At 50.3% G+C, this 13,867-nt stretch overlaps 1 protein-coding gene across 1 annotated transcript in view; it reads right to left on the reverse strand.

Moving 5' to 3' along the window:
* The window catches only part of DSCAML1 (DS cell adhesion molecule like 1), a 367,270-nt gene that overhangs the window by 101,606 nt on the left and 251,797 nt on the right, over nucleotides 1-13,867 (reverse strand). The window contains exon 4 of the mRNA XM_050758358.1: nucleotides 3,357-3,503. Coding sequence (XP_050614315.1) covers nucleotides 3,357-3,503 — 147 coding nt within the window. The remainder of the gene's footprint in view (nucleotides 1-3,356; nucleotides 3,504-13,867) is intronic.

Consider the following 13,867-nt stretch of genomic DNA (forward strand, 5'->3'; position numbering starts at 1 on the left):
AACAGAACAACCACTGACAATAATAGTAGCAGCTACTGTCTGTCCTCAGCTTCCTGTGTCAGGCACTAGCTAAACTTTTTATAGGCAGTATTAATTATAATTAATTAATAATTATAAATAAATAATAAATAATTATTCATTATTAAATAATCCACTGTCACCCAGGCTAGAGTGCAGTGGCACGATCTCATGAGCTCGGTTCACTGCAACCTCTGCCTCCCTGGTTCAAGCGATTCTCTGCCTCCGCCTCCCGAGCAGCTGGGATTACAGGTATGTGCCATCACACTCGGCTAATGTTTGTATTTTTAGTAAAGATGGGGTTTTGCCATGTTGGCCAGGCTGGTCTTGAACTCCTGTCCTCAAGTGAGCCACCTGCTTTGGCTTCCCGAAGTGGTAGGATTACAGGCCTGAATCACCACGCCTGGCCTTTCTTAATAGGAGATATTCTGTTTCATTCTCACAGCAACCCAGTAGGAGTACATTTTGTTACTCCCGTTTTCCAGATCAGGCAGCTGAGGTTTGGAACATTATTTTATGCCAGGCTGCACAACTAGTGAGTGTTGAGGCGGAGATGGAAAGTCTGGCCTAATTCGTAACTGCTGTCTTAACAATACACCTCGTTAGCTCTCCCCACCCCCAGCAACTTTAGCACTGAGTGCTGAAGAGACCACACATGTGGTTCCTGTTCTCATGAACTGACCACCTCCAATGCACTGCCATGTGTACCATTCTCACCCGCCACAAGCCCCAGGAGCTCTTGGGGCCCTGGCCTCTAGAGACTGAAACGTCTCAGCAGACACTCGTGCCCTGCCTCTCTCCGGGGCCGGATCTCCACCCTCAGCTCTGGGGAGTGGATTCCAAGTGCAGTGGGGAGGGGCGGGTGAGCCTGAGGCAGGCTCTGGGCTTCCCAATGCCAACCCCCTAGGCATTGCTTGCTCCAGTATCAGTTGCATTTTTGCCGAGACAAGCAGCTTGCAGATCGCCTTGTCACATCCCATCACATCAGGGCCCCGTGTCACTGCATGGGCTCCCTCCCTGGAGCCCCCTCGCTCGCGTCCTTTGTCTCTGTGCACGTCTCTCCGTTCTGCCTTTCCCCTGCCCCATGCCAATCTCTCTTTGTGCCAGGGCCTCTCTCTTGTCTGTCTGGGTACCGTCCCATCTTCATGCCCGCTTTTCTGTTTGGGCTTTATCTGTGAGTCTCCTCCCCCTCGCCCTTCTCCCGGAAGCTGGTGGTGAAAGAGGAGGGGAAGAAGGGCTGGCATGGCCTCCAGTTCAAAGAATGTCTCTTTTTGAGGAACTCCTGCCTAGTGCCCCCACAAGCTAGAGGTCCAACCAGGAGACTAGAGGATGAAGGAGCCAAATATTCGCGGAGGAGAAGGGAGCAGGCCTGAAGGAAGGGGATTTCTGTATCTTTCCCACATTGCAGGATAGGCATGCAAATGAGATGCAAAACACCATACAAACAAGTCCCTGTCATTTTGAGGCGAGCCCTTTGGAAACTGGGCTGTGGATTCCAAAGTCAGCCACAAAGATGGGGCTGCACGGAGCAGCCCCATCCCCTACCCTTATGACAGCATGGTTTCCCTTGGCATTGATTAATGCCATAAATATTTACTTGGCACCTACTGTGTGTTAGGCACAGGGCCAGGCGCTAAAGACACAGGGGTGAATCGGGAGCCAGGTTGTTGCCCTCCCAGCTCCTGATCTCCTGGCCTTGCCCCACATGTGACAGATATGTGGAAGGGGTCCTGGAGACAGTCATCTGTGGATCAGGGCAGAGCTCATCACCAAACCACCAAACTCAGGGCAGAGCTCTGAGAGCTCTGAGGGCCAGAGGCAGATAGAATCAGAGCAGCCACCTAGACGGGTTCCTTTTCCAGAGGCCTAGAGAGGCTGCGAGATTTCATGAGTTTAATCCCAAAAGCCAGGTATTCTGACTTAGTGTTCATCCCCTTTTCAAAAACTCCAATCTGAAGACAGAGATTTTCAACTCACAACCCACAAACTGTTAGGAGGTTGTGAAATCCCTTTGGTGAGTTGTGGCTGGCATTTAGAGAAATCAGAATTAGATAGAATAGAATAGAAAATTTCAGGCGCTTGCAACAAGCATGGTAGAAAATGCCAGCGCGTATTGCGCAGGCCATGCTAAGAACGTCTGTCTGGGCATTGCAGTCAAAGGGTTTGGAAACTACTGTTCAGAAAGCCTTCCTCGAGGAGCGCCTCTCTGTGACTTCAGCATGGATACGGGCATTCAGCTGACCCCTTCTACGGGGTCCTGTAGGACCCTGAGGCCAGGGGTTCAGAGTCTGAATTCTGGCTGTGCCTCCCACTGGTTAAATAGCTCTGGCTAGTCACTTGGCTTCCCTAAGATTTGGTTTTCTCGTCTGTAAAAATAGGGTGAACAGCACTCACCTCACAGGGCTATGACGGTGCCTGACGGAAACAAATGAGGGAATCCCAGATACACAGGAGGCTTCAATAAACACCAGCTTCTATCCCTCCCGAGAAGCTATAATCACCCCAGAACAAGAATCCTTTATTCCGTTTAGAAATATTTTGTTTATAAATTATGTTCTGCCTGCTTTCAAATGTTGCGAGGTGGCCTATGACCAAACATACATGTGTACTCATTGATCAGATAGAATTCTCCGGCTAGGTGCGGTGGCTCACACCTGTAATCCCAGCACTTTGGGAGGCCGAGGCGGGCAGCTCACCTGAGGTCAGGAGTTCAAGACTAGCCTAGCCAACATGGTGAAACCCTGTCTCTACTAACACAAAAAATTAGCCGGGCGTCGTGGCACACGCCTGTAATCCCAGCTACTCAGGAGGTTGAGGCAGGAGAATTGCTTGAACCCAGGAGGCAGAAGTTGCAGGAGGTGGAAGTTGCAGGAGGCAGAAGTTGCAGTTAGCCAAGATCACGACATTGCACTCCAGCCTCAGCAACAAGAGAGAAACACTGTCTCAAAAAAAAAAAAAGAATGAAAAGATAGAATCCTCAAAAGCACCTAGAGGCACGGATATGCAACGCCCCCTCCCCGCCCCCCTGAAAAGCAACACTAATAGTTACTATGTTTGAGTATCCGATTTTATCTATGAGCTTCCTGACAGGAAAGGCAAAAAAAAAAAAAAAAGGGAAAAAGAGGGTGAGTTTCGTAGCCCTCATTATTTGAAAATGAAAACATAGCAAAGAGGTCTTCCTTGGTGGTTTCAGTACCTGATTTCTTTAATCTCTTCCTCTGATTTCCCTGAGTACACAGGGGGCTCCTCCATCTGTGGTGGGACACACCAAGTTCCAGGGATGGCCTGGTGTCCTCCCTTCCCAGCCCGCCCCGTTCTCCCCCGGCTCTCTCCCCTACCTGTCACAGAGAGACGTGCCCCATTGCTCTGCCGGGTCTCCCCGCTGTACTTGTGCTTGGTGATGCAGCGATAGGTAGAGAGGGCGTCCTCCTTCTGTACGTCAGAGATGTATAGCCCGCCATGGTAGGTAATAAAAAACCTGTTTTCTGGAGACACAATCAGGACATAGTTCGTTACTTCCCGGTTTGGTACAGCCTCAGAGGCAGGGTAGCGTCTCTGACAGAGGAGGATTTTTACACACAAACAAAATGACAAATAGAAACGATAGTAATTGTTCCTTTCAGTGTAGATGCTCCAGGGTTTAACAGAAAGAAGCTGGGCTTTAGAGTTAGGCTGAGATCTGGGTCCCAATCCACCTCTTCTACTTATGGGCTGTGTGACCTTGGGAAAGTTACTTAACCTCTCTGAGCCTTATCTATACAATAGAGTACAAATAATGGTGGGTGTACAGATTTAAGAAATGGGGCCAGGTGTGGTGGCTCGCACCTGTAATCCCAATGCTTTGGGAGGCTCAGGCAGGAGGATCACTTGAGACCAGGAGTTGGAGACTAGCCTGGGCAATATAGTGAGACCCTGTCTATAAAAAAAGAAAAAAATTAAACGATTAGCTGGGTTTGGTAGGGCATGCCTGTAGTCCCAGATACTCGGGAGGCTGAGGCAGGAGGATTGCCTGAGCCCAGGAGGTCAAGGCTGCAGTGAGCCGTGATCATGCCACCGTACTCCAGCCTGGGTGACAGAGTGAGACTCTTGTCTCTAAAAAAGTAAAAATAAAAAGAAGAATAAAGCGTTTGGTGCAGAATAAGCACTAAGTGAATATTAGTTCTCATCTTTCCTACCTCTTTGCAAGAGTTTGCAAAACTCATATTCCTTGCTTGTTGGCTTTTACAACTGTTTGAGATGCTAGCTCCATTTTACAAAGAAGGAAACTGAGGCTTGTAGTAAAGTAACTGGCCCAGGTCACACAGCCAGGAAGTGGACTGGAACTTCTGACTCGCAGTTGTCCCTCTGTATGGAATTACACATAAGCCTCCATCCCCTTCTCTCAATTTAAATCATTTATTCACTCAACAAACGATTATTGAGGCAAAGTTATACTAGCATGGGGACAAGGAGGGGCAGATACACGGTAATCACTCAGTTCTCAAACACGCACTGTGCACAAGGCCGTGAAGGGAACAGGCACTGTACTCTATGCCTCCTGCCACTGCCACAGCCATCTCTGCCCCGACTGTTGGGACCTGGCAGGGGAGCAGGAAGCACAGGGGGCAGCCTACCCATGTTGCAGATTGCGACACAAGAGCCCCCCTTCCCATCCCAGAGGGGAAGTGGATTTCCTTGTCTAAGGTCCTAAGGCTCACCCTCACCTTGAGCCGATAAAGGCTGATTTAAAGGAGAAAACTGGACTTGAGGGTTGGGAAGGGGTTTGCACTAGACTCCCTAAGCTCACGGATGTGTCCTCCCACTGAGGCCAGACTAAGATGGAGAGGCGAGGCCGGACGCGGTGGCTCACGCCTATAATCCCAGCACTTTGGGAGGCCGAGGCAGGCGTATCATGAGATCAGTACATCAAGACCATCCTGGCTAACACGGTGAAACCCCGTCTCTACTAAAAATACAAAAAACTAGCCGGGCGAGGTGGTGGGCACCTATAGTCCCAGCTACTCAGGAGGCTGAGGCAGGAGAATGGCGTGAACCCGGGAGGCGGAGCTTGCAGTGAGCTGAGATCCGGCCACTGCACTCCAGCCTGGGCGACAGAGCGAGACTCCATCTCAGAAAAAGATGGAGAGGCGAACTCTGGGGTCCTCTGCCTCCTCTTTGGGGGTTTCCCAGGCAGGCCTCAAGGGCCCAGGCTGCCATTTCCACTGGGAGGGGTCTTGGAATCAGGATAGTGATAGTGACTTCAAAGCCGCAGGGGAGAGGGTGGTGCTGAACCCACGGGAAGAACCCGATAGCACCACATGTCAGGCTGGCAGAGGGAAACATTTTGGGCAAGTCCATGCCCTTCTAGCCCCATTATTTAGAGGTCGCTTCCTCCTACCTGAGGCCTAAGTGACATCCCCTCAGCCAAGATGAGAGCTTCGCTCCTGTGAGGAATATTCTGTGGTATTTCACCCATCTCCCTCCACCATCCCAAGCACGAGTCCAAGATTCTCAGCACCCGGAGGTGGGGACCTCACCAAAGGGCATCTTCTGCCGCTGGAGGCTGTAGAACTGCAGGGCTGAAAAGCTGAGTGCGCGCGACGATATCTTTGACAAAGGTTCTCCAGCCTTCATTTGAATATCTCCGGGGCTGGGGAACTCCCCCCCTCACTCAGCAGCCCATTCCAAAGTTGACTTTTTTTTTTTTTTTTGAGACAGAGTCTTGCTGTGTTGTCCAGGCTGGAGTGCAGTGGCGTGATCTCAGCTCACTGCAAGCTCCGCCTCCCGGGTTCACGCCATTCTCCTGCCTCAGCCTTCTGAGTAGCTGGGACTACAGGCATCCGCCACCACACCCAGCTAATTTTTTTTGTATTTTTAGTAGAGATGGGGTTTCAACGTGTTAGTCAGGATGGTCTCGATCTCCTGACCTCGTGATCTGCCCACCTCGGCCTCCCAAGTGCTGGGATTACAGGCGTGAGCCACCGCGCCCAGCCCCAAAGTTGACTTGTAGATCAGTCTTCCTTGGTGACCACTGATCTTCTTGGTGCTCCCGCCATGGGTCCAGCTCTGACTCACTGGTGCCCCGCTGAACCAGCCAAAACCCGTGTTCCTGACATACTCCCTCACACACTGGAAGGTGGCTGTGATGCCCTTTGAATTTTCTTCAGGGTTAACAGCCTTAGGATTTTATTTTCATTTTATGTATTTTTTGAGACAGACTGCCACTCTGTCACCCGGACTGAGTGCAGTGGTATGATCACAACTCATTGCAGCCTTGGCATGCTGGGCTCAAGTGATCCTCCCACCTCAGCCTCCCCAGTAGCTGGGACCACAGGCATGCACCACCACACCTGGCTAATTAAAAAAATTTTCTTGTAGAGATGAGGTCTCGCTATGTTGCCCATGCTGGTCTCAAACTCCTGGATGCAAGGGATCCTCCTGCCTTGGCCCTCCAAAGTGCTGGGATGACAGGGATTTTATTTTTTAATATTTATTTAATATAGTTTCAGATAACTTCATCAGTTTGGTCTCTTGCTTCTGAATGAACTTTGGTTTATCTACAATTCCAATTGCCCCTCCCTCCCTCCTTTCTTTCCTCCCTCCTGCACATCTTTGTATAGGACTGGACCTACCATGGGCCAGACACTGTGCCCCACTTTGTGAGGCTCTAAGATTAGACTTAGCCCATCAGAGCAGAGTAGAGCAAGACTACCAACACCCAGCCTCAGGCTGCATCACCTTGTCATGGGGATGGTGTGGGAGGAGGGAGGCAGCCCTGTTATACTACTCTTCTTGCAGTCAATTAAAGACCCTGGCCCTGTCTCTAGGAGCTGCTGCCATGCCACTTTCTCTCTCTCTCTCTGTCCTTGGACAGTGGTTATGTGGTCCAGAGTCTGGAACTTGCCATTGATCCCGGTTGAGCTACATCTTGTTGGGGATCCTCCCAGATGAGCACTTGGCCATCTGGCAGCCTGCCCATCTTCTGGAACCTGGAGTTTGTGGACACCCTGCTCTGCCTGGCTCCAGCACACAGATCACAGCTGGGCAGACCCCGCAACTAGGCAGACCCCCACTCAGGGCTGTGGGTGGGGACGAGAAGGATGGTGGAGGGCGCCAAGCCCCGCAGCTGGCTGTCAGAGAGGAACCGAGGAAGCGCAGAGAAAGCCGGCTCCCCAATGGACTCTGCATGTGCCATTTTGTCTCCATGTTGTGACATCCCAAAGTCAAACGCAGAAGCTCTTCTGTAATTTATTATGTAACTGGGACTGGAATGCAGAACTACTGGAGGGTGTTGCTGCCAATCAGAAGTACCAGTGTCAGGAGGTAGTGATGGTGGGGTGAGGAAAAGCAGGAAAGACACAGAAATCAATGCTCACAGCCGACAGGTGCTCCAGCCCTGGATAGCTAGGACCCTGTGATCTTGCATCACCCAGCACCTCAGGACAAACAGAGCACTTGGCCCTACGAGGATTTTAAACCAGGGGTGGGGGGTGGAGGGGGGGGCTGATGCTGCCTTGATGGTGGTGGGGAGCTAGGGTTTCTATAGCAACAAGCAGCTGCTGCATCTGATGTTTCACATCCTTCATTGTCCTCATTTTCCCCTCCCTCCCCCCTTCTTGTGCATATTTAATTGCAGTAACATTTTCAGACACAGTGTTTTGCTCCTCCTGAAACAAAGGCAGGCTGCAGCCAGGGGGATGCACAGCGCGAGAGGGGAAGGAGAAATCAGGGGTATGATGTTAGTCCCCTCGGGGGGGCTTGTGCAACATCAGTTCTGCATGTTTGATGAGCATCGGACGGTGGGCCCTGCTGGGGAAGGAAGGAGCAAGAGGCCTGTGGAGTAAGCCTCGTACAGTATGAGAGCGGAGGGAGGCCCGGCCCGCTGGTGGGGGATGGAGATGGGCCAGGGCTGGACAACTTGGCTGGCCTCCCAGGCTGGCAGCCCATGCTCTGCACCCCAGATGCAACTAGCCATCCCTAGGAAGGGAGAAGTGTAGCTGGCCCACGTTCTCTGCTTTGAGACAGGCTGGGTCCCACGGGAGAAGGATAAAATGGCAGCCAGTACCTCCGGGTCCAGCACCAATCCTGAGGCCACTTGGAAACGTGGGGGCAGGTGGGATTTTTGGGGTTGACACCATAATTTGGGGTTGCTAAGGGCATTTAGTGGTTAGGGGCCAAGGGAGCTTGAGTCACAAAGAACTGTTGCACCCCAAATGCCAGGAGTGTCCCTATGGGTTTAGGCTGGAGGGTGCCATTCCTTTAGGCTCTAAGACCAAGACACAGAGCTGCGTTTAAATGCTGACTGTGCCCTTGACATTGCTTGATCGACATATTTCAAAGGCTGTGGTATCATCTATCTACGTGCTTATGACTAGGGGAGTGGTTGGTTTCTGCTTTTCTTCTTTTTATTATCACCACAAAGACCCTGACCTGTTTTGCCATCCCCTTTCCCCTGTGATCTCGAGCAGGACTCTACTTTTTTTAAAGCTGAATATTTATTGAGTAGCTATTACAAATTAGGCCAATGACTTTACATACATTATCTCATTTAATTCCCACAACCTTTGAAATGGATACTATTTTTATTAACTGATGCACAGAGAGGTTACATAATCCATTTAAGGTCACACAGCTAGAAGGTGGCAGAGCCTGGACCATTAGTCTGCTTCCTGTCTTCTTCCAAAGCTCTATGCTGGACTGACTCTCCTAGAATGACAGCACCACTCATAAGGACATGTGGTCAGCCAGCCTCTGCCTGGTTTCTTCTCTCAATGAGGTTCTCACTGCCTCCTGGAGGAGCACTCATCCATCCAGCTCAGTTTGGCTGAATCTATCACGTCTTTCTGGAGCATCTCCAGGTTCTGGTCTGGGTAACATGGGAGAAGTCCTGGACTTGGTTTCTGCCCTCTGGGATCCCACGGTTAGAAGACGATATCCTTCCACCATGGAAGGTGTGGCCGTCAGTGCTGGGGTACTGGGGAAGGCTGTGGAAGGTCTTGTGAAGCTATGAGTAAAAGGAGGTGTACAAAGAGGGGCTGGGCCACCAGGGGTGGCGGGGCAAGCACAGGGCGGGAATATAGGAGGCCAGGTTGGAGTCCAGGCTCTGCCACTCATGTTGGGGTGTATACTGGGTTGAATAGCATCCCCCCCACCAAATTAATGACCCCTAGGATCTGTGAATGTGACCTTACTGGAAATACGGTCTTTGTAAATGTAATCAAGTTAAGATGGGGTCCTCCTGGGTTAGATTGAGCCCTGAGTTCTAACATGACGAGTGTTCGTCTAAGAAAAGGGTGATCTGGACACAGACACGCACCCAGGGGAAGTGCTGCGCAGAGGCGGAAGCAGAGGCAGGAGCAGAGGCAGGAGGATGCACCTAACAGCAAAGAAACGCAAGGATTGCCAGCAGCCACCAGAAGCTAGGAGAGGCCAGGAAGGACCCTCCCCTAGAACCTGTAGAGAGACGCTGCCCCTGCCGGCACCTCCATTTTGGACTTCCAGTCTCCAGTACTCTGTTGTTTAAAGCCACCCAGTTTGCAGTGATTTCTCATGGCAGGTCTGGGCAGCTCACCCAGGGTGCCTTTAGGGAGGTCCAGTCTTCTTTCAGACCCTCAGTTTCCCATCCGTAAAAAAGGGGGGAATTGAGATTTGGTGAGTGTTTTCCATCATGTTTGTACATTAGAATCATTGAAGGATCTTTTCAAATGAAGCTCTGAATCTCTGAGGGTGTGGTGGTCTGGGAATGGATATTTTTAAAGAGCTGCAGGGAGTGTCTAATGTGCATGGCAGAGAACCCCTGGATGAGATCAATTTGCAAAGACTCTTCACACTCATTGACAATTTGATGTCTCCATGATCTCACTACACCAGTGCAAGCCCCATTTCTTCTTCAGGAAAATGGAGAAAAGAAATAGAACTGATGTCACAGGGCTGTTGGGAGGATTAAGTTAAATACTGAATATAAAAGTCCCCAGCACGTGGGTGGCTGGCTCAGTGTCATCTCAGGAAGATGAAGGGCCGGAGTAGCTGAGGTTGGGGCTGCTGGGCCCTCAGCACCTCCTGCGGTCAGGCCTTCTGCAGGTAGACTCCCTCCCTCCTCCTCTGGAGCTGGGTTGGAGAGCAGGGAGCTCGGAGATGAAGAAGCCTCCTTGGCAATTCTGAGGCCCTGCACACAGGTGCTAAGTGAGCTGACAGCATCTTCTCTGTCTTTTTCTAAAAGGTCAGAGAACTGGGCTTTGGAGACTCCCCGGAGCTGCAGGAGCCATGGAGAGATAATTGATAGAAACCTCTGGGCTTCTGGCAGCTCCAGAGGGCTGGACAGAGAGAAGCCGCCCTCTGCAAAGGTGGGGCCCTGGCTGCTCTGCTCTCAGGGAGGTGTGAGGGGGAGTGTGGTGGGGAGAAGGTGATAGACAGGGGAGGAGGGGGAAACTGGGGGTTTGGGGGAGGATATAAACTGGACAGATCCCACTGCAGCCTCTAGAGCAAAGGAAGGGAAAGGATTGAATGAGGCAGGGGCCAGCAGCCTCCTGACTGGCCACCCTGAATCCACCCCTGCCCCTCCTCCTTCTGTCCCCAGCATGTAGCCAGAGCAATGCTTTCAACCCAAGTCAGATCATGCGGCTCCTCTGCTCAAAATCCTCTAATGCATTCCCATTTCAATCCGGTCATAAAACAGGCACTCAACACATGTTCCAGAATGAATGCCTGAATGAAATTTCCCAAAACTCTACAGCATTTTGTCTCCATTTCACTCACGAGGAAACTGCAACTCAGAAAAGTCTGATCTCAGCTGGAAATTCACCTTCTTCAGGAAGCCTTCCCAGATTAAACCCACTCCCATTTCTGAGTGTTTCTGCACCTGGCAAACCTCTTGTCCTGCTAATCATTATTTCCACTACTTCCAGTCAGACCTTTAAGAAAAATGGTCTAGGCCAGGTGTGGTGGCTCATGCCTGTAATCCCAGTACTTTGGGAGGCTGAGGAGGGTGGATCACATGAGGTCAGGAGTTCAAGACCAGCCTGATCAATGTGGTGAAACCCCATCTCTACTAAAAATACAAAAATTAGCCGAGCATGGGGGCGGGTGCCTGTAATCCCAGCTGCTCAGGAGGCTGAGGTAGGAGACTCGCTTGAACCCAGGAGACGGATGTTGCAGTGAGCCGAGATCGCGCCATTTCACTCCAGCCTGGGCAACAAGAGTGAAACTCTGTCTCAAAAAAAAAGAAAAAAAAAAAAGGAATAAAGGTCTAATTAGCCGTGGCAAGAAGTTTGCCAGATGCTCACGAATGTGAGTGTTCAAAAGTCAAGATTAAATAGTATGATGGTTCCCCCCAAAATACAAAACAGAATTACTATATGATCCAGTGATTCCACTTGTGGGTATATATCCAAAATAACTGAAAGCAGGGAGAGAGATACTTGCACACCCATGTTTATAGCAGCGTTATTCACAATAGCCAAAAAGGTGGAAGGAACCAAAGTGTCCATCAACAGACAAATGGGTAAACAACATGTGACATATACATACAATGGAATATTATTCAGTTTTGAAAAGGATGGAAATTTGGGCCCATGCTTTGACATGGATGAATCTTGAGGATATTATCCTAAGTGAAATAAGCCAACTGCAAAAAGGCAAATATGGTATGATTCTACTTTACTTATAGCAAGTATTGGAGTTGTCAAGCTCGTAGAGACAGAAAGTAGAATGGTGGTTGCTAGGGGCTAGAGGGAGGGAAAAAGGGGAGATGTTTAATGCAGGGGTTCCCAACCCTGGGGCCGTGGACCGGTGCCTGTCCGTGGCCTGTTAGTAACTGGGCCCCAGAGCAGGAGGTGAGCGGCAGGTGAGCGAGCATTTCCACCTGCGCCCCGCCTCCTGTCAGGTCAGCAGCATGAAATTGTCACACGGGCGGGAATCCGATTGTGAACTGCATATGCGAGGGATCTAGGTTGCGTGCTCCTTATGAGAATCTAATGTCTGATGATCTGAAATGAAACAGTTTCACCCCGAAACCATCCCCCTACCCCCGTCCTGTGGAAAAATTGTCTTCCACAAAACCAGGTGGGGACTGCTGGTTTAATGGGAATGGAGTTTCAGTGTTGCAAAAGGAAACTGAACTTAAACATGACTGAACGTAGCCCTTAAAAATGATTAAGATGGTAAATTTTATGTTATGTATATTTTACCACAATTAAACTTGAAAAAAAATTAAGTCAAGGCTATAAAAAGTTGGAACGGGTGATAGGTGGGAATTGAACAATGAGCACACTTGGACACAGGGTGGGGAACATCACACACCGAGGCTTGTTGGGGGGTAGGGGGCTGGGGGGAGGGATAGCATTAGGAGAAATACCTAATGTAAATGACAAGTTGATGGTGCAGCAAACCAACATGGCACATGTATACCTGTGTAACAAACCTGCACGTTGTGCACATGTACAGTGAAACTTAAAGTATAGTAATAATAATAAAAAAAAGTTGGAATGAGTGTCTTTGTCAGGTAGTGAGTCTTCTGTCACCAGGGGTATTTAAGTTGATGCTGAAGAAACCCTTGGCTGAGATATTGCATAGGGGATTTCAGTCTTGAATAGAAGAAATAAACCGGACCATCCTTAACACCCTTTGTCTCCCAGAGATTTAGAAGTTCACAGCTTAGGGAATGTCGGAGCTGCAATATTGATGATCATCTACTGCGGGGATTTTAAAATGCGTTTGTCTGCATATGCATTTGCACACTTCCACCCCAAGGCCTTTGCTGTCACGATTCCTTCTAGGCCTGAAATGCTCTTTCCTTGACTGACTTCTGGCCTCATTCAGGTCTCTGCTTAGTGGACAGTTCCTTGGAGAAGCCTTGTCTGACCACGCTCTAAAAATTAGACTGTGTCCCTCGTCCCTGCCCAACTCCTTCCTCTGCTTTATTTGTCCTTGGAGCACACGGTGCTTCTGTTTGAGAGCAAGAAGTTATTTTGGTTCAGCCTGTATGCCGGCCCCAGAAGACGTCTTGCACACAGCAGATGCTCAGTGAACATGTGCTGAATCGATGAATCCTGGCCGTGGAGGAGGCATCTCCCCATGGGGTGAGGCAGCTGGACCTCCAACCTGGACTCCTGTCCCCAACGTGCCCTGTGCCCTGGGGGTCTCTCCCCGTCTAGCCACTGCTGCCACATTGCAATGGTTTGGGCCACTATTTCCTCCTTGGGCCACTTTGATCCTTTCCTTGTTTCCCCAGCTTGGGACATAAAGCAAGACGGATGGTTTGTAGCTAATAAAAGAGAAAAGCACAGACGAGCACACAGCCCAGGTTATCTGGACTGTAAGCCATGGTGGTCTCATCTCAGTGAGGCCCCTGCAGGGCTTCCCAGCTGAGCCCATGTGGGCAGTGGGACCTCACACTTCCCACGGCAGGGCCCAGGGGGAAGGCGGGAAGCAGACGCTCCCTCAGTAGCATCCCGGCTTCTGTGTCCCTCCCCGACTAAAGACGGACCTCTTCGTTAGGTGATTAGATTGGAAATGCTACCTCCACCCTGAAGAGGGACTACTAGCAACAAGGGGCTGCTGGTTTCAGGATGGAACCGTATTCAAGTCCAGGACCCAACATTCAGAGCAGAGGTATGTGATATAGAAGACATAATGAGGCTGGGCGCTGTGGCTCATGCCTGTAATCCCAGCATTTTGGTAGGCCAAGTAGAGGATCACTTGAGGTCAGGAGTTCGAGACCAGCCTGGGCAATATGATGAAACCCCATCTCTACTAAAATACAAAAATTAGCTGGGCATGGTGTCAGGCTCCTGTAATCTCAGCTACTCAGGAGGCTGAGACAGGAGAATCGCTTGAATCCAGCAGTGAGCCGAGATTGCATCCCTATCAAAAA

This window comes from Macaca thibetana, chromosome 14, assembly GCF_024542745.1.
Source record: "Macaca thibetana thibetana isolate TM-01 chromosome 14, ASM2454274v1, whole genome shotgun sequence".
Classification (NCBI taxonomy): domain Eukaryota; kingdom Metazoa; phylum Chordata; class Mammalia; order Primates; family Cercopithecidae; genus Macaca; species Macaca thibetana.